At 37.9% G+C, this 21530-nt stretch overlaps 2 protein-coding genes across 2 annotated transcripts in view; one reads left to right on the top strand and one right to left on the bottom strand.

Annotated features, from left to right (window-relative positions):
• Window positions 1-7240, bottom strand: part of LOC140241113 (kinesin-like protein KIF14) — a 65621-nt gene extending 58381 nt beyond the window's left edge. The window contains 2 exon segments of the mRNA XM_072320880.1: window positions 212-458; window positions 7173-7240. Coding sequence (XP_072176981.1) covers window positions 212-441 — 230 coding nt within the window. The 5' untranslated portion in view covers window positions 442-458; window positions 7173-7240.
• A 106-nt stretch (window positions 7241-7346) lies between these two features.
• LOC140240368 (proteasome subunit beta type-7-like) lies at window positions 7347-21327 on the top strand. Its single transcript, XM_072320138.1, has 7 exons — window positions 7347-7439; window positions 9547-9628; window positions 11242-11339; window positions 12150-12290; window positions 12744-12918; window positions 16849-17000; window positions 18919-21327. Exons 1-7 carry the CDS (start codon window positions 7378-7380, stop codon window positions 19028-19030), a joined length of 822 nt encoding a protein of 273 aa, XP_072176239.1. The 5' UTR covers window positions 7347-7377; the 3' UTR covers window positions 19031-21327.
• Window positions 21328-21530: the final 203 nt, after the last annotated feature.

Raw genomic sequence — 21530 nt, 5'->3', positions numbered from 1 at the left:
ATATGCATAACATGGACAGCATAATGAAGGTAGATTTGGTTGTTTGGTAAATGAGACATTGTTCATATATACAAAGTTGCTTTGTGACACACAAGCAATGGTCAGTATGATATGGGCTATTTTTGTTCTTCAAGCTGCTTAACTACATTTCAGTAGATTTGATCTGTGACTGAGTCTCAGCATAAACAGTTACAATGAAAGCAACAATTACCTCGTTGGAGTCTTGAACTGGTGATGAAAAGGGCTGGAACTGACTAATTTGCCAGAGGGACGTCTTCCCACGATGGGACTGGCATTGGTCAGGTGACTGGATGGCCTTCTGTTCTCTTTGCTCCTTGTGGGAGTCCAGGTTGGGGCATGTCGTTTTGGGGTGGGCTGGTCCTCACTCGGGTGGTGGTCTGTGAGAACCCGCTTACCAGCAGGTCTACCTGGCCCTGGCATGGTGATTTGGTCACAGACTGTACATAATGAAGGATATGACAAAACAAAATCGTAAAAGCAAAGCTCTTTCGGAGTCTTTGCCTGCATTACTGGGCTAAAACAAAACAACTAAATTCTTCTCTTATTAGTCAATAAAGATATCTATTGACTAAGACCAGCTGACAGACAGATATTAAAAAAAAAAAAATTGTCTGTCCGGAGGACTAGTACAAGTAGTAGGCGGGTGTACGCATCATTTTTTTTTTTTTTTTGTTGCTCATACGGCTCTCTTCCGTAGCGTAGACTAGAACTACAGCCCTACGTGTAACTAGATTACTTTCTAGACCTACATGTGTACATTGTAGATCTACCATTTGTGACCCGCCACAACAAAAGGATCCTAAAAGTCGCTGACAGCTGAGCTGAGAAAATTGGGTTTGAAGTCAGATCATCAAAATTGGTCAAAATGATCGGATTTCCATTTTTGGCATAATTTTGTAAAAAGATGTATTGTCTAATCATCTGCCAAAATTTCGAAGGTAAACGATAAAAGGAAAGTCAAGAAATTAGCGTTTTTCTGGGCCATGATTTTCTGACTTTCAACGCCAACAGAACAGAAACGTGTCAGAACAGAAGGTTTGTGTTAGAATCCGCCCATTAGCAATGAGGGAGTGATCTTATTGATTTATTGATTGATTGATTGATTGATTGATTGATTGATTGATTGATTGATTGATTGATTGATTGATTAAAAGGTCTTTATTCAAATAAAAATCTGAGTCGGCGACTCGAAGTACACAGATTGTACAAAGATTATACAGCAAAATAGACAGAATAATAACATAATCATGATAATAAATACAAAGAATTACATTACATGTACAATTGTACATTCAAACATTCTGTACGCTGTATACACAACTAATACGGTTGTAACACTACAAATTGTCATACAAGTATAAATACAGCTGTACAAAAAGAAAGGAAAAAATAAATGCACATTTTATAAACAGTAAGGGTACACACCTTCTTAATTTTTTAATCACTCAGACCCACATAACACATCACCAAAAAGAAAAAAAAATAATCTTCTACAGATAAAACTTGTAAGGGAGTATACAGCGTGGTTGGGAAAGACGCGTCAACAAGGCTGTCATTACACAACCAACATTCCACAAATAACATTTTTTGGTGAGGTGGTCATCTCCCCCTCCCCCCCCCCCCCCATAATCAGATGTACACACACTCACTACACACATGCCTAAAGCACATTTCACGGGCATACTCTCTCTCTCTCTCACACACACGCATACACTTATATCATACATTGTATATCCACAACACCCACAAACACGCATGAGCATCAATTGTTCATGTACACTCTGCACACACATTCACATACACGTACACGTGTACACACAAACGTACGCGAGCTCACATGAACTACGTGTACACTGTACATAGGCAAGTACAGTGTACAGTATGTACACACTCACACGCACATTCACGCGCACACATTTGTACAATGTATGTACATATGTACATTGTACACTGTACACGTACACTCAGGGAAACACACATTTGCAGCTACACACACACACACACACGAGCACCGTCATGCACACAAGACTGCACCCAACACACACACACATACAATGTACCTGTGCTGAGTGCACGTTGTAAATGTAAATACAGGCCCACCTACTGTACATTGTGCGAAAGTATCTACCAACCATCCCCAAAACCAGGGAGGTATCGCCTCTTTGCAGCTGTAAACAGAGGTCTACACACTTTACAGCAAGGTATGCCTTGTACAAACCACAGCCCTATATGATTACAATATGATTACATTAAAATCACCCCCCCCCCCAAAAAAAAAAAAAAAAAAAATGACCTTGAGTGCAGTGTGGCAAGAGTGGGGTTTCCTAGCGTGCATATAATAAACATAGAAATTTCCTGATCAAATACATCATTCGTCTTCCCTACCAGCTTCCCTGCAAACTCCTATACACTTGTACATTAACTGTAAAATAAATTTGCCAACACATTACACAGCACTGAGGATAAAAACTCCACCTAGGAATCACTAAAATGATAATCATTCAGTATATCAATAAAATATGGTATTGCACTTTTCTTAAACCGATCAGTATTACAATACATTTGAGAATATTTTGTGACATTTCTTAATTTGATATTAACGTCTCTTTGATCAGGTAACCACAATGAATGATTGGGGTGCTCTTCTAACTACAGAGCAAAATCTAAGCACAATTTCATTCTCCTTTCTTTTAAAGATAGTAAATTACACACTTGTAAAGCCTCATCATATGTAACATAATTATAACCTAATATGATTTTCAATACACGTTTTTGAATCTTTTCTATAACCTCTACTATGTTTTTTGGTAAGACTCAAATGAAAAAGTGGAGCACAATATTCTAAAATAGGTCTGGTATATCCTGTATACACTGTAAATAAGATCAGCTATTGATAAATTAAAATGTTTTAATTTGCGTAACATAATCTCCTATTACATTTTTTCACCATTTCAGAAACATGTGCATCCCATTTGAGGTTCTGCTAAAAATACACACCTAGAATCTTAACAGTGCTTGTTTCTTTCAAAAAAATTTCGTTGATACACAAACTTTGCTGAATTGGTTGTCTCATAAAAGAAATTGTCATAAAAACACATTTCTGAGGATTAAGTTTCATATTGTTCGACAATGACCAACTTGCCAATGCATTAATTTCTCTTTGCATCTGAGATGGCTGATTCCTATCCCTAGTCTCTACAATAGTCAAATCATCAACATATTTATAAAATGAAAAAGGGCAATCTTTGCAAGCATCATTTATCATAATCAAAAACAAAACCGGGCCAAGTTTTGTTCCCTGCGGAACCCCTGCATTGCAATCTCTAGTATCAGAGGTACTGCCATTGTATTTAACAACCTGTTGTCTGCAATACAAAAAATCCACAACTAATGAAATAACAAATGGACGTACAAGTGTACATTCATAAATACCAATTTATGAATCAGGATATTGTGATCAATTCGGTCAAACGCTTTTGAAAAATCTGTTAAAACCATAGACATAGTTGATACATTCCTTTGCTTATCAGCATTCTTATACAGGTTATAAAGCATTGCAATCAAATATTAATGACAAGTTGAAAGGACAGGACGGTTACCAAACTGATTGACATTGACTTGATCCCTACTACAACTGTATCTTCCAACAGCCATTTAACTATAAAAGACTCAGCAATCTTAGCAAAATAAAGAGGTCAGAGCTATTAGTGATTAGTATTGGTCTTAACTCAGATACTACTGCCGTACTGGGGGAAAACATTTGGGAATTGGAACAATTTCAGCATATTTCCACATTTGTTGGAAAATACCCTGCTTAAAAGCAATAGGGCAAGTCCAAGATAATGTCCCCTCAGATGCTCAAAATTCATCTTGATTTTATCAAAAAGTTATTGATATCATGTTGTAGCCAAAGAGTTAAATCATATATTTCCAGCAAAGAAAATATTGAATTATGCAAATTTATGCAAGAAATATGGCCTTGATTTGCATAAATCAAAAACAAACCTTACGTATGGGACAAATTATAAATATTCATCTAAAATCAGTTGAATTTGTCCTTGACCTAGTTCCTTTATGGACATGACCCCTGTATGAGTTAGTATAATCTGCAATTGGTAAGACAAGGTCAGCACATTAATTATGCAAATTATGCACTTTCCCAGAACATAGTGTCCCATACGTAAGGATTTGAGTATGTTTTTTTAAGTTTTTTCTGAAGATTTGTAACATTGACCAATCATACTTTAGGAAGTTCTAATTTATTCATGTCAACTCCAGATTAGCAAAACTAAATGAGGAAATTTAATTAGTCCTTCATCTTATAACTAATTAAAGTTTGCTTACGTATGGGACAAATGCCTTACGTATGGGACATTACATGCAAAGTGAATGGGAAAACCGCCTTTTGACATGAATGCTATATGTCCTTACATTTGTTTGGTTAATGGTTATCTTTGCACCTACTCTGAAGGAAATGTCTATATATCTGCCTCTCCTACTCAGTTGACCTCAGGGAGAGTGTAAGAACAGCATTATTGAGTCATTCTATGATTAAGAAAGGAAAATAAAGAATATTCATTTATACTTGTATTTTCTTATTTTCATTACAGGCTGTGCAGCTGGTCTTAAATTAACATTCCCCGTTAACATTTTGATATTGGACATTTTCTTAATTCAGTTATCATTTTCAACTTTACCTCTCTACAAAATGACTTTGTCCAAGAATGGGATTCTCTGAGTGTCATTTTAGGTGCAGTACACTGTTCAGCATGTACCACAGGTTGTACAGCCTCAAAAGCGAAATCAAAACAATTGTGCTTATGGCGCTCATCAATGACAACATTATAGGTCTTACTGAAAAGAAAAATCACTTAAGGTGTGAGCAGGTAACTTTGTCATTACTAGAGTTGATAGCAAAGGAAAAACCCTATGAGAATACTTTTTATTTTGATATGATTGTTAATATTTCAACTGCTCACCCTCAGAATATGTCATGACTTTAACATCAAGGTCATGAACATGATTTCTGAAAATCCTGTAAAATGAAGACTATAGTTTACATTTGCTATAAACCACAATATCAATACTGGTTCTGTGGTTGGAGTGCTAAAAACACAAATTACACAAACAAATAGGGAATTCAATATTCTTTTCTATTTTGTGTTTGAAGAGACAGATGTGCTCTGAGACACCTTCATCAACTCATACTTACTTTGTACCCCACATCTACACAATAATCAACATACATTGCAATCTGGTAGTGTATGATCAAATGAGGTTATTAGAATTTATTCAAAATTGTAATTTGCAGATCAGTGAGTAACTTAAGTGTTTCAAATCTAGATTTGAATGTGCAAATGATAATCTTTCCTGTATCGCTACACAAGCATGTATGTATGTACAAAGTAACACAAATTTTGTCGTCTTTGGTTTCATAGACACGAAGCCAAGCAATTTGAAAAAAAAAAAAAAAACAGCATTGGTACATACATTCTTCTATCTCCTTGAAATCTAAAACTTTCATTAAAATTTGATTGATTTTGCAGTTCAGCTAAAATTCACATGGCAAAACATGATGATTACAGAGCAAAATGAAGTACTCTTGTTGTTGTTGTGTTTTGTGCTGCATTTCAAACAATTATAAAAGCTTTATAAAAACTCAGACAACTTGCAAGGTAAGCCTAGAGCTACTGAAAGTACCCACTTCAAACTGTATTTGCAAATTACACTGTACATGACATTTGATTCTAAAGTTGAAATTATCAAGACTACAAATTAGTTATTGTACATGTACATGTATGCTATATCAAGGTCACAAGCTAGAATTCGCTCATTTTTTTTTTTTCATTTGATGAAAAAATATTGACTAGAGTAATTACAAATGGGCTAGAAATAGAGTGTCAGTACACTATATCTGTATGTGCAGACATCATGAGGACAGTGTTAATGCATGACGGAATCCAAACTAAGACATTTAATTGTAAATTGGTAATTACTTTTATTTGTTTTATTTTAGCTTTTGCTAGGTACCTGAACCAGGAAAGTACCCACTTAGAAGTCTATTTCCTTTGTTACATGTTGTAGCATGATTTGTGGAACTGAATATGACACTATGGGGAAATTTAAAGTCATTCCCATGAATGCATTTGTGCACTAAAGACAAATGTCCCATACGTAAGTTGAGCCATGTCCCATACGTAAGGTGTACTTTCGTTAATTAAACCAACTTCATGAAAATATGCTTTATTCTTTTGCAGTGAAACTTTGCTGGAAGATACTTCAGTATTGTACCTTTCTTCACTTCCAAACAGAACTTGATCAGTAAGGTACTTTCAGAGAATTTTCAGTTCAAACTTTATTTTGAAAAATCCAGTTTTTCTCTGGTCCCATACGTAAGTTGGCATATTTTTCTTAATAAAACCATTAACCCAAGGTCAAATGACATCAAACTTAAACACAATATTCTTCTCAGGGATACCAGTCCTCCTGATGATAAACAATAAAATCCAAGTGCTCCTTCATTACTTTTCAGAGGTTTGAAATCTCTGAATGTCCCATACGTAAGGTGCGCGATATCTTGGACTTGCCCAATATTGATAATGGTCATTGGTCATTGCGTCATTGCGTGGCATCCTGGTTAATGATTGGTCATGCAAAGATCGCTGGCACTAAGCTAACTCCTGCCCGGGCGCTCATAAACAAAGTTAGAATAGAAGAAAATAGATCTGGTTAGTGTAAGTGTAACACGTTAGTAGACTGTAGTGTCACTGACACTGTCAGATTGTCATGACTGTGGGAGCCTGAACGCGAAGCGTTCGGGCTGATCACAGTGCCTATAGCGCTAAGCTTGAATGAACATCATCCCTAGAACTCTTAATCGTTTAGATGTTAATTTGAATTCAATGAACATGATGAAAGCTGAACATTGCCTGCTGGGGGGAAGTTTGACTTGGGTGCACTTTTACAAACACAAATGTCAGCATGTGGGACTGATAAACATGCTGCAAATGCTATTGCAACTGGCCTTGCTATTTCACTTTCAAACTAAACTTATTGGATTTTCGTGCTGCATAACAAATGGAGAAGAATATCATTTCACGTAAAAAATGTTTTATCTATACCAAATACAAAATATATATTAAATAACTTACATTTTCTTGGACATTCGTTTGGCGTGAGAAGTGCAAACAACGGCTCGTCGCTCGCGGGAGGGAGAACGATGTTTTCGAAAACGCTACAAAAACTCGGGGATTTGATTGGTTCATATCAGATACTTAGTATCTGAGAGTTGCTGTAGAGCGCCACTTACGTTACTAGTTGGCTAAATCTGCATGATACAGCAGTACAGCAGCAATCATGTCGGCTCCTTTGATAACTGAACCACACTCTGGTGGATTTGTCTTCGAAAATGTCCGCAGGTTCGTAATATTCAGTATAAGATGGCAAATTCATTTATTTCAAAAGTGTATTAGGGCTGACTTTGTTGCATTGATACTCGCATATAGTCATAAACCGGTGCTATCATACTGCACTACGTGCATACTCGCTCTAGTTGCAAAGATCCTGCACAGTCCCATATATTCAAAAATGAGTTATCGTCGATGCTAATACATAATAGCGGGCTGTCTGCCACACCGTTAACTACACGGCAACACGCAGCCGCTGTCGCGAAGCGACAGCGGCTGCACCTCTAAATACTCCTTCGCAGACGTTGTTATTTTCAGCGGTGGGTGTACGTTTCCTTCATGAATATCTTTATTAATCGTGGAAAACTAAAATATTAGGAATCCCCGAAATCTATGATAATCATTCAATAATCCACACCGGTATGCATATTTTTTTTAATTACGTCAAAAACCCACCGAAATCCGTCCTTAAAATCAGGTCTGTCAGCGTCCGTATTGCTTCACTCCTCATCTTTTGCGTGTTATTGAATAGCAATCACTCTCCTATACTACAACGTAGCTAGTCGGAGGGGAAGTGGATGAGCTAGTCGGAGCGGAAGTGACGTCAAATCATGAGAGCAGCACGCGCGGAAATACATGTACGTAGAAGACGACAAGCTTTACATAACACAAGAAACACATGGGCGTACGTAAAATGCTACCACGGTACCTCGGGTTGAGCGTTTATGGTAGTTGATTTTGTGAATCATCGCACAATCTACTCCGAAAAATTCAACAATAAGGTTTGGATACCAACAAAACACCAAATTCAACTCAACCATCAGCAAAATACGATATAGGTGGGTGGTATTACTGTTAAAATCAAACAAAATAAAAGACATTTTTGTGGTCTTGCCGTCAAAAGCGACGGTCGTTTACAACGTTTAAAGATAATAAAAAGTTTTGGTACCTCAAAAGTTTCCCTGAATTTCCGTGTTTCAGGTTAAAGTACCTTTCAAATAACTAACACTGTGAGACTTACTCGCCCCAAAGTGCTCTCATTTCTTAGTAATCATGCAATTAACTGCGACCAGCAGCCCCATACGCATAGCGTAATGGGACTTCGCATTGTAACATACAGGATCATGACAGAGGTAGTATCGCAGGTAAATATCAACTTAAAATCCAAAAAATTCTTCAATTTGAAGACTTACTACTGAAGTCTTGAAAACAGGCTTTACGTTTGGTTCTGCCAATAGTCTCTTTCTGTTCGAATTGATGACTGAATGTGACTCTGTCGAGAGGACCTTGGGAGAGCTACATACACTGATTACTACGGCCAGCGCATACGCACACATCACATGCGAACAAATTTCAAATCCACGAACGGATAAGATGTTTGTGTGCGCATGCGCTGGCCGTCACTTCAGTGTAGCTCTCCCAAGGTCCCCTCGACCGAGTCACATTCAGTCATCAATTCGAACAGAAAGGGACTATTGGCAGAAGCAAACGTTGCCCAGAGCCTGTTTTCAAGACTTCAACTTAATTGGTAAGTCTTCAAATTGAAGAAATTTTTTTGATTTTACGTTGATATTTACCCGCGATACTAAATCTGTCATGATCCTGTAAGCTACAATGCGAAGCCCCATTTAGCTATGCGTATGGGGCTGCTGGTCGCAGTTAGCTACTCAGTATGCGTATGGGGCTGCACGCTGCTGGTCGCAGTTATCATGCAATAATGGTTTCGTACAATACGTGTACTACCTCGCCGCCGTACGGCGGCGGCTCTGTTACGAAACCATTATTGCATGATTACTAAGACATGAGAGCACTTTGGGGCGAGTAAATCTCACAGTGTTAGTTATATGAAAGGTACTTTAACCTGAAACACAAACTAAGACAAGGAAATTCAGGGAAACTTTTGAGGTAATACCAAAACTTTATATTATCTTTAAACACTAGTACACCTGTACATGTCAGACTGCTGTTTGCACAGCGGTCTGGTCAGGCTACCACACCGTAGGCCGGGCCGTAGCGTATGTAGGCAGGTATTGAAGGCGTGAAGCCTAACTAGAACCTCTAGAGTCCATCTATCATTGGTTGTTTAGTTTCATTTTGTTCATTTCTCTTTTCCATGCAGGAACGCGATGCTCGAGAAGAAAGGCCTGAAGGCCCCCACTGCAGTGAAAACAGGAACTACCATTGCAGGATTAATATACAAGGTAAAGAGTGCAGACGTGCCAGAGTGCTATTCACTGCTAACAAAAAGTTGCACTGACCTAGGCTACTTTTGACTTACTTCTGACTTGTCTAAGTTAGGGTAAGAGTACCAGTATTCGGTCATCTACCGGTATTCGGTCACTTATATCACTAATCACCAGCCAGTTCTGTCACAACACACGCAAATCACATCAATTCACATAGAATTCTACTTGCACACTCAAATACAACAGGAAACTCCCTTAGCCCCCTCTAGAAACCCATCCAAAATCCCAAATTTCACTGTCAAAAGTGCAGAATCGGCGCGACTTTCCAAAAGCGCGCGTGGATTAAGCCCAGTGTTAAGGATGCGGGTCGCTGAAAAAGTGCTAAAATTGAGAAATGCGCTGTTCTCTTGCGGGATTTTTTTTGCTTATCGCAAGCTTGGAGTGTGATGGTATCCTCAAAAACGCAAAAGAAAAACAAACTTTCCGTTCGTGCCGATGCAGTGTCTCAATGTACAAGGGTTGAATGCAAGTGCTGATTCCCCAGTATACGGTCACCAACGGGCGCCGCAACGTTGTCGATGCAATTTTGCGCCAACAAGGTAGTACGCGGCACATTTTTCAGCTGCCTTGAACACGCATTGACTTTGAACGCGCATATCGCGTGACCGAATTCTGGTCGCGGTGACCGTATTCGGAATTTTCAAGGTGATATATTTTGGGATTTTGTGAAAATGAAAATTGAGATTAAAGAAATTAGATATATTTCACATACATTGCTGTAGATATGATATATGTACAGTATGTGTTATTTTAGTTTGAAAAATATTGCAGAAAAGCTTAAATGACCAAATACTGGGGGTTTTACCGTACTAAGTTCAACTTTACAGAAAGGAAGTCCAAGAACCTAATTCATAGTGTCCTGGCGACTCCTAATAAGAAATCTACTTGTATAAGTTCAACCAATTGCAATGCAGTGACAATCACAATGACATGTCAAACTCAAATGACCCGGAAATTGGATCAGTTGGACTTCATGACTATGACTTGGACTTGCCAACCCGGCCGGCCCGGTGGCTTGCATTGCCTTTAGGCTTTACAATAGTTAAAGAATAAAGGTACCTGCACTTTTCAGATATGATTTATGAGCCCTTATTATGACACATGGAGGCGCTCATCTTGCATATGATTTGTCACTGATAATATTTACTCCTGGTTTTATTATTAATAACAACATGATCTTTCAAATTATTTGATCCTTTGTGGCTTTGAATTTGATGATGAGATGGAGAAGTGAATTTCATTTTACAAATGTACGCTGTATTTCTATGAGTAAAGACAAGATCTTTTAGTCTAAGGACATACCTGGTATGTTGGATGTTCATATGAGCAAATTTGTGATAATGCTCTTTCCTTTATACTCCCTCAATATTCCCTGATTCAGCTGTATAACAGCTTATTGTATATAATGTACATTATGTACATTACAACTCAGTGCTTTTTTTTTCTGTAACCGCTACTTAACTTGTTAGCACACAAGGATATTTTTGCACTTTGTCAATTATTCAGGACGTTGAAGATGAAGCAAGTACATGTGGGATTATTTGTGTTATATGTGGCTCTATTCTCAGGATGGTGTCATTCTTGGAGCAGATACAAGAGCCACGGAGGGTACAATTATTGCTGACAAGAACTGCACCAAGATTCACTTCATTGCCCCTAACATTTAGTAAGTCTATACTTACTCTTTTATATGTGGTCAAAGGCATCTTTATTTAAACAACAGTTTGTAGATGATCCACAGCATCAGATCAGTTAGTCTTACTAGACAAAAAAAAGGCTTATCGGCCCGAATTCACGAAGGTGGTACAAATGAAACCATGGTTTAAATCATGGACAAAAACCATGGAGCGCCAAGTGTCGCATGGAATATTTCGTTACAAAATCAGTCATTTCGTTGATGAAATGATTATTTTGAAACGAAATGACATTTTGTAACTAAATGAACATTTCGTCCACGAAATGATAATTTCGTTTATGAAACGGTCATTTGGTCGACGAAATGTCCAATTTCATAACGAAATATTCCGTGCGGCACTTGGCGCTCCATGGTTTTTGTCCATGGTTTCATTTGTACCACCTTCGTGAATTCGGGCCATTGTCTATGTCATAGTTATAAATGCCCAATGATAGTTTGCAAACTAGGACTTGTAAGACAACTCTGTGTTTGTATTCACAATTGGACCAACTTGACTGATGAGAAAAAAAAGCTCATCACTTCTCTGAGAGAAATATTCATTAAATTCCTACCTTAGACACAACATTCAAGGCATGTATGTGACAGGAAGCATTATTTCTTTTTTTGTTTTTTGTCTCTCTTTCCTTTTTTTAGTAGTTCGTTTGTCTTTTGTTTGTTTTTGTTTGTTTTTGTTTGTTTTTGGGTTTTTTTTTTACCTCAACGGAAGGTTGCCAATTGTCAATGTGTCACAGCAATTTGAAATACAAAGAATTGCTAATGAGTCTTCTTATGACCTCACAGTTGCTGCGGAGCTGGAACTGCAGCGGACACAGAGGTGACGACGCAGATGATTTCTTCCAACCTGGAGCTTCACCGTCTCTCCACGGGGAGGGAAGGGCGTGTGGTCACCGCAAACCGTATGCTCAAGCAGTTCCTGTTCAGGTGAGTCCACAGCTTTTATCAGGAATAGTCTCTTAGGTACTGGCAGAGTAATGTGTACTTTAGAGTGGATTCCAGCTATAGGGAAGTACTCGTGTAGTTTTCTTTTGTTATAGTGAAATACATAGAGTGGATAATGTGCGGCCTGAATTTTTACTTCGTTGTAACTGGAATTTGGTTATAACCATGTTCTTTATAACAGCTACAGGAGTGCACTGTATGTTACTTCATGTGATCCCTACCAATATTTGGAAATCATGGAATCGAGAACCCTACACATGTTATCTTTGTGGTCGTCACACCCAAGTGAGGAGATGTATGATAGGTTCCTATGTCTGTTCATCTCGCACCAATGTTTATGTTTTCAGCTCTGTGGATTCAAAAAGAGAGGGATGAGAGGTATGCTCATGATACAATTGATCAATGATGTATTTCTTTTTCTACTCCAATACTCAGGTACCAGGGGCACATTGGAGCCGCCCTGGTGCTGGGTGGGGTGGACTGCTCCGGCGCCCACCTCTACTCAATCTACCCTCACGGCTCCACCAACAAGCTCCCCTTCTGCACCATGGGGTCGGGAGCCCTAGCTGCCATGTCAGTCTTTGAGGACCGGTACCGTCCAGACATGGAGGTGAGAAAGCAGTCTGCCACATCAAGCTTTGCCCCATTTTCGAAGCCTATATTGGCTACAGCCACAAAATCCCTCCATGAATGTATTATGGTAGTGATCCTGATTAGTAATAGTCCAAGAGCATTAGGTCAAAAAAGGCTTAAACCTGGACATTTTTGGTAACAAGCTGATTTTTTCAGGATAGGTCCAGAAAAATGTCTAGAATAACATACTAAAAGTCCTCATGAATCCTCTTTGAGCGTTTTCCGCAATCCAAGATGGCGTCCAAAATGGCCGCCATTTCCAAAAATTCTTATAACTTTTCAACCAGAGAACCAAAATACAAAATTTAAATGTCTAAATATATGTTTTGAAGCATGAAGAACTCAATAAAATACATATCAAGAGATTTTGATGCACGCAAGTACGGTAATCCAAGATGGCGTCAAAAATGGCCGCCATATTTTGAAATTCTTATAACTTTCCAGCCAGGTAACCCTAATACAAAATTTAAATGTGTAAATATATGTTTTGAAGGATGAAGAATTAAATAAAATACATATTAAGAGATGTTGACGGACATAAATACCGTAATCCAAGATGGCATCCAAAATGGCCGCCATATTTTGAAATTCTGATAACTTTCCAGCCAGGTAACCCAATTACAAAATTTAAATGTCTAAATATATGTTTTGAAGGATGAAGAACTCAATAAAATATATATTAAGAGATGTTGACGGAGATAAGTACCGTAATCCAAGATGGCATCCAAAATTGCCGCCATTTTCTGAAATATTTCAAATAGGCAACCCACTACAGAATTTAAGTGTCTATGTTTCGAAACATTTATAAAGAACTCAATGAAATAAATATTAAGAGATGTTGACGCACGCATGTCCAGATTAAACCGCTCGAGCTCTTCCTAAAATGCAAAATGGCGTGCAAAATGACTGGCAGTCACAATTTTATCTCACAATTATGTAAGTAAATGTTAGTATAGTGTATAAGAAGCTTTTTGTTTACAAATAGTTAAGGGTAAAGTATACAAATAAAACATTTGGATGTTAAACTCAAGGAGTGTGTCCTTGTTTCGATAGAAACATTCATCATCAGATATGTTGCTAAGTAGAGAGCCTGATAGATCTTTTTACCACATGCTCTATTTTCGTCACCTCAAGCACATGAAATGAAAATTTAGTGCTAGCCCTTTTTTATTACCAACGCATTTGGTGTCTACCATGAGGTGAGTTACATTTGAAACTGTCAGTTATCACTCAAGAAGTAAAAACAATTCTTTCTGATGTCTGTGCTACATAACTGTTGAAAATTAGATTCTTCATGTGCGACAAAATAATGTGTAATTCATCAAATGACAGTGAATCTCTTTGCTGCAGTGTATTGCTCCACCTTCAAAAACAAAGTGTCTAAATTATCTTAGGGTGGCCTATTCATTTCGTGTAGATTAGGTAAAATTATATCACAGATAGAAATCAGAGAATGTGGCACTCATAGTTATTGGTACATGGAGGAGGAATACTCCTCTCCCACACGAGGGATCTTCTTTTTTTTACTCGAAAGTGAAACATATAGTGCAAACGTTTGGTAAGATATTGAATTGTTTCCATCAAAGAGTAGGAAATATATAAATAGTTTTCAGGGAAATGGGCAATATATGGGAGGGGGTGGAAGGGGATCCCCTCCCCCCAACATGAGGGAGATTTTGCATTTTCAGACTTGATATTCAGACATTTGATGCACCATATTGGTGAAATATTAATTTTTTTGTTTCCATAAAAAGGAAAAAAAGTTATGTAATCATGGAAGTGCGCAGTCATAGGGATGCCTGCTTCCACACGAGGGCATAATTTCGTATTTTCAGACTTGAAATTTACAGATCTGTTGCACCTATTTGGTGAAATATTTGATATTTGTTTTCTATTTAACGCTGGAAGAACGAATTCAGGAAAGTGTCGGGGAGGGGGAAGTGTGTGGGGAGAATACTCCTTCCCATACGATGGAGATTTTGGCATTTTCCCATGGGAGGGGATCCCTTTCGACTGGAGGGAGTTTGGCATTTCTATGATCATTAACCGGCCTAGTGCACCTTTGGTGTTATATTGATTGTCCATCCTTAAAGAGTAGATAATTCATGGTCTCAGTATCCCCATCCCCTCCAACTCCAGGGAGCTATTACACTTGAATTGAAATGAAAATAATTATATCATTTACATACATTCGATGCAATATTTGGGAATTGTTAATCAAAGGGGTATTTAATTTATATTGGGGAAGTGAGCGGTGGAAGGATTTTGTAGGAAGGGCAAATTACCCTTACTTTTGCATTTTGTAAGTGAAAGATCTAGTGCACACTTTTTGATGACAAATTCGGAAATTTGTTATTATGTTGAATATCTTTGTCTCGTGATAAATAAACGGCGGCCATTTTGGGCAACATTTGGTTTTCGCGAAGAACTCACGTGGTTTTAATTGTACTTACGTGCTTCAAGATCACTGAATAAGTATTTTGTTGAGTTCCTTACACGTATGTCTCAATAAGTGCGCATCGCGGTTTCGTAGTTGCAGGGTTATGAGAAAAACAGGAAATGGCAGCCATTTTGGACACCATTTTGGATTTCTGAAGTGCTTGAATGCTTTATTTGTGTTTCAAAATCTCCGAATAAGTATTACATTTGGTTCCCTGTGACTCAAAACGTATATTTCGACATTACAAGTGTGTACAGTTGAAATCTACTTGCAAAATTATGAGAAAAAAAAATCAGGAAATGGCGGTCATTTTGGACACCATCTTGGATTACGGTACTTATGTCCGTCAACATCTCTTGATATGTATTTTATTGAGTTCTTCATCCTTCAAAACATATATTTAGACATTTAAATTTTGTATTTGGGTTACCTGGTTGAAAAGTTATAAGAATTTCAAAATATGGCGGCCATTTTGGACGCCATCTTGGATTACGGTTCTTGCGTGCATCAACATCTCTTAATATGTGTTTTATTGAGTTCTTCGTGCTTCAAAACATATACTTAGGCATTTAAATGTTGTATTTGGGTTCTCTGGTTGAAAAGTTATAAGAATTTCTGGATATGGCGGCCATTTTGGACGCCATTTTGGATTGCGGAAAACGCTCAAAGAGGATTTATGAGGACTTTTAGTATGTTATTCTAGACATTTTTCTGGACCTATCCTGAAAAAATCAGCTTGTTACCAAAAATGTCCAGGTTAAAACTAATGCTCTTGGACTATAAAGCATTTTAGGGTCTCCGAGCCTGTTGTTACCATATGGGTGTGGAGTCCTTGGTAAGTGACCAGTCACTGAATATGAGTGTTGTCCATTTACAGAGGTAGGAAAGCATCCTGTAGATGATTGGCATCCTTAAAGACAAAAAGAGTCATATGGCAGCAGAGACAAATTTCACAATTTCAGCAAAGCAAAACAAAAACAGAAACAAAACAAAAAAGTTGACCAATATATCAGTACAAAAGGATGTGTCATGTTAATGTTGAGGTTGAAAAAAAAAAGTGGAAGTTCTTTTATAATTTTGCATAAGTCTTGGCTCCAAAGCATGCAGTCACAGAAATCCATACTTCTGAAACATTGCTGAAAAAGTGGCGAGGACCACAAAACTTGATAATGATGACAAGTAGTTGTCATTCATTTCATAAGACCTCAGATTTTATTGCTTTTATGCAGTCATGTTGAGCAGTCATGTTAAAATTTGAAAGTTGAAACCAACATTGCAATTGTGTTGGTATTCTTGCAATTTTGTATAACTGCCATCTATAGTCCACGTACAGCATTTGAGTCTTTGTTTTGATAGTTGTAGGAACTGTAGTTTTGATATCAGTGTAGACAAACGTAGATTGCAATGAATTAACTGCTGTTCAAGAACAATGTGAAGTATTTATGCTCTTCATCATTCATGTCACAGGAGGAAGAGGCTAAGAAACTTGTCAGAGATGGGATCGCAGCTGGGGTTTTCAACGATCTGGGCTCCGGCACCAACATCGATCTCTGTGTTATCAAGAAGGGCAAGGTGGACTTCCTGCGGCCATATGATGTGGCCAACAAGAAGGGTGTAAGGTAAGTCATTACCAGGGTCATGATATCACACAAAATACATCAGCACCAGTAGGAAATTAGATTGGCAAAGACAGATATGTGCATCATCTTCATATGAATGTTTAAAAACCTCTGGACTTAAGTCACAATAGGTTGCCTTGAAACAAGCAGTGCTCTTCAAAGTGTTGCGAGAAATGTCGGGTTTGAAAACGCACGCCAAGCATAAACTGCACACACTAATCAATCAAGTATCAGGAATATTTTTGTGGTGTGATGTTTTATCTTTGTTTTTAGAAGTTTTATTATAGTTGTGTTCCATGAGACAGAATGAAAAAAAAAATTATTTGAACCCTTTGTTGTAGATATAATTATTTTGATTGCAAAATTTACAAAGTCCTTTTGATTGCTACATTTATACCTCTTATATTGACAAGACATTCCGTATACTATTGTTTTATGCAGATCTCAAATTTTAACAAGGCGTCCTCCAATCTTTCACCTATATTTCACATGCAGTGAAGTGTTCCAATGACAAGAAAATTTCCACCAAAAAAAAAAAGAAGAAATTTCCCATGGATTGATGGGTTACAAGCACACAAATTAATCATAGGATTTTTAGCTCACCCAGCTTCGTCCTAATGGGGCCTAAATTTTACATTTTCATCTTCTTCTTGAGAACCCCATGACCCATTTTCACCAAACTTGGCAGGTAGCATCCCTAGGGGGTTAGGAACTCAATTTGTTAAAATAGGCACCATGCCCCACCCAGGGGGCCCTCAGGGGGGCCCAAACCCCCCAAAATGAAGGAATCTTTAAAAATCTTCTCTAGAATCAGAAGTTATAGAGCTAAGATAATACTATGAGTGAGTACATTAATGACTGTAGTTTCAAGTTTGTTCATAGCAGATCCAGGGGTGCCCCTCTTGGAGGTGGGGGGGGGGGGGGGGGGGGCGGGGGGGGGGGGGGGAGTTTGGAAGGTCCAAATGGGGGCCTGAATTGTACATTTTCATCTACTTCCTGAAAACCTCTGGATGGATTTTCGTCAAACTTGGCAGGTAGCATCCCTAGGGGGTCAGGATCTCAATTTATCAAAATGGGCACCATGCCCCACCCAGAGGGCCCCAGGGGGCCCCAATCCCTCAAATTAAGGAATCTTAAAAAATGTGGGCCCATATTGTACATTTTCATCTTCTACTTGAGAATGCCTGGTAAAATTTTAGTAGAGCTGTGAATAATTTAGATTAGTGACTTTGTGAAAGGTGAACTTGCGATACTCAGGTGAGCGCTAGACCCGCAGGTCTCTTGTTACTTTTACAAAGCCATGTTGAATCGAGTTTGCTGCAGTGCATTTTTGTATGTGCAATGCCAGCAAACTGCAGTTGTTTAACGTTGACCCCATTTTTTAAGGACATGATAATTGATATGTGATGCGGCGTATGGAAAATATGAGGATTACATTTTAAAGTGGAGTGAAAATTTTTATGAGTAGACCCGTCATTTAAATTTAGTAACACACAGGTTTGAAATTGTGGAAGCTAGGGAAGACAGTATGCAGTGCACTTCCGTTTTAAGGACCATGGCTGTAACAAAATTCCGGTTACAACGAAGTGAAAATTCAGGCCACATTTTCTGTTTATGTTTTTTATTGTTTATTTCGTCGGTTATAATGAAATTTCGATATAAGGAAAGAGAACTGCCGGTCCCAAGGACTTCGTTATAATGGGAGTCCACTCTACAGCAAGGACCCATATTTACATGGGTGCAAACACATGTTAATTAAGCTTGGTATGCCTAATGCATTTCACTTGGATGTACAAAATGCCTGTCATAAAGACTGCTTTGCCTTTAGCAAGTGAGTACGCATGATTTGTATCTACAGCATGCAATGTATTTTTACAGGCTACCTCATGTAGTACACATTCTTCTCTCTCTCTTTCAGACAAGGAAACTACACCTACAAGAGGGGTACCACAGCGGTCCTGAAGAAAACCGTCACACCCCTGCCGTACGAAGTTGTAACCACACGGGTGGAGTCCATGGATACCTCGTGATCCCCCTAACTTAATGTCCTGTAAAGTTCAACCACTCCTCTAGGACCCTTCTTCTGTATTGAAAAATCATTTTACATCTTGACATGACGGCATTTAATGTCACAAGAGTAGAATTGTGCTGGTGTAAATAATGATGCAAGTACCTTTAAATAGTGTAAAAACTTAACCATTAATGAAGTTTCACTTCCTCAGAAAGTGAAATCCATCAGTATATCTACTGACTGTGTAGGAAGATGTTAACCCTTTAGCAACTGAAGATTCCATACATAATGGCCTACTGTTCTGTGGAAAGTACAGCAATATTACTCTCATTTCGACAACTTTCTAAATTATGCAAAATAGATCACTGCATGTTTATTTTTGTCTATTATAAGTTATGTTTATTTCAAAGCCTATCAAGACTTTACTAACAGACTTATAAGTCACAGAAATAATTGACATACTTTTGTTGACCTTTGAACTCTTTCAAATTAAATAATTACATATTCTATATGGAAACAATAAAAATAGTAAAGCATAAAACTACAACAACAAAAAAGCAGATGGGCGGTTTCGAGCGTTTTAGGGAGTAATCTGACTGGTGGTTTCAGTCGTTTCAGTTACTAATGGGGTTGATACAACATGTAATTTGGGGCGAAGCAAGAACAGATGGCTGTGTCATGTGTGGTTATTTAGTCAAATGTAATATCTCTTTGCGATGATGTTCTATGATGCAACCATTCAGACTCAAAATGGATTAACAAAACTGTGAAGTGAAGTTTTGAATTATAGTCCAAGTTTGTATGAGTTTGCAAGTGTTGAGTCCTCAGCCCAATATTCTACGATAAGTTTTTTTTTTTTGTGTGTGTGTGTGTATGTGTTTCATTCCACTATTCCCAGCATTCTCGCCTCAATGTGTATTCTAACGGCCACATTGTTAATATGGACTTGTAATGAAAGTCTGTTTGTGTGTTATGGTTGTAATGATAGATTACTTGGATTTCTTGCTCTTCTTCAGCAGTGCCCAAGACCACGATTAATTCAGGACTACATCCTCCATTGTTTGATTTGAGTAACCGCATATCACAAACATGGTCAAAATGAGCATAAATTTTGTTGTAAATGCTCACAAGGCTGTACACGTACATATGACTGACTAAAGACTACTTTCTCATAGACCAGTTCTTTAATGTATTCAGATTTTATGCCTGCTTTGTTCACAAAAGTTGCCCTTTACAACCACAAAGCTTGTTGGCAGCCTGCCCTACCCAGTAACAACTGAGTGAATTCCTGCCTATTGAACGTTATGGAAGGAAGCAGGTGAATGAAGTGTTTCGTTACTAGGCTGTGGGGAGAAAGACATGTCCATAATTGTTATTGTTATATGTGTAGACCAATTCGGTTTGTGTACTGGGTTTTTTTTTTTTTTTTTTTGGTAATTACTAACTGGGGGTCTTCAAGTATGCCTAACAAAAGATAATGTATCCACAGACATAGCAACACAACTGGCTTATTGCAGAACTTATTGAAAGTGCTTTTGTTTTTCTTTGGAAGCCCCTCAATTTATGCCCGCCATAAGTTACAGCACTCTGAAGGCGGATTCATCTATACATTGCAGAAACTGTCCCATTTGGCAAATGGGAATTTTAGAATACTCATTACATGTGTAAACTGAATTTTAGATTCATGAAGACACAAGTCACTGCTGTAAAACTTGTCCCCCACCATTCCTGGTACATTATATTATATCGTGATAGGACTTGCGAGAATCAACCTGTTGTGGTGGTTTTCCCTTAACCCATTGAGGATTTTGCTACAACACGCATTTCCCATAGACACTTGCCCTCAAGGGTTTTAAAAAAATAATAAAAAATAAAAAAATTTCCATATCTGTGTGGGAGAGATGGGTCCACTGCCACAAATCATATTCCTCACATTATATTACGACTGCATCATTTCAATTCACATGCTGAATACACATGTATCAGCTGTACCTCTCAAAAAACTGGACTTCACATGGAAACCTAAGCTGATATAATGCCGAGAATATCAGACATTTCAGGAGGGAACAATAATCATGTCCGCTGTATAAAGATTTGCAAGCTGGTCAGCTTGGGCAGTTACCGGTAGAATTTCCTAGGAACAACAAATAGCTTTGTAAGGCAGTTTTGGCTTAATGTAATTTTCTTTGCTTAAAGTATCCTCATTCTTTGTACAGATTTTGTGTATGACTAGGTCAATTAAAAGTGTAGCAACTACTCGTGATTTTGGAAGACAAATGCTGTCAATAAAACATTAGTATCGTCTCATCAAGAGAAGGTATTGTGTGTGCATTCTCTCTTATGTTTCAAGTGATTGTATGTCACACAAACGTTAATGCCAGTGTTTTGTCATACAGTGAGTGTCCTGCATATTTTATAGTTACAATACCTGACCTCTATTCTGCATATAAAATGCTTTAAAACACACATGAACACACGCAAGCACAAAAACAAAAAATTGAAAAAAAAAAAGTTGATCT

This window comes from Diadema setosum, chromosome 17 (assembly GCF_964275005.1).
Source record: "Diadema setosum chromosome 17, eeDiaSeto1, whole genome shotgun sequence".
Lineage (NCBI taxonomy): Eukaryota > Metazoa > Echinodermata > Echinoidea > Diadematoida > Diadematidae > Diadema > Diadema setosum.
This window is presented reverse-complemented; position numbering and strand designations above follow the sequence as displayed.

Bases quoted from the DNA above. Each gene is read 5' to 3' on its own strand.
- LOC140240368 (XM_072320138.1), top strand. From the start codon at position 7,378: ATGTCGGCTCCTTTGATAACTGAACCACACTCTGGTGGATTTGTCTTC. The intron at 12,291-12,743 runs GTGAGTCCACAG...TCCAATACTCAG, and splicing joins CTCAAGCAGTTCCTGTTCAG to GTACCAGGGGCACATTGGAG. The intron at 12,919-16,848 runs GTGAGAAAGCAG...TTCATGTCACAG, and splicing joins GGTACCGTCCAGACATGGAG to GAGGAAGAGGCTAAGAAACT.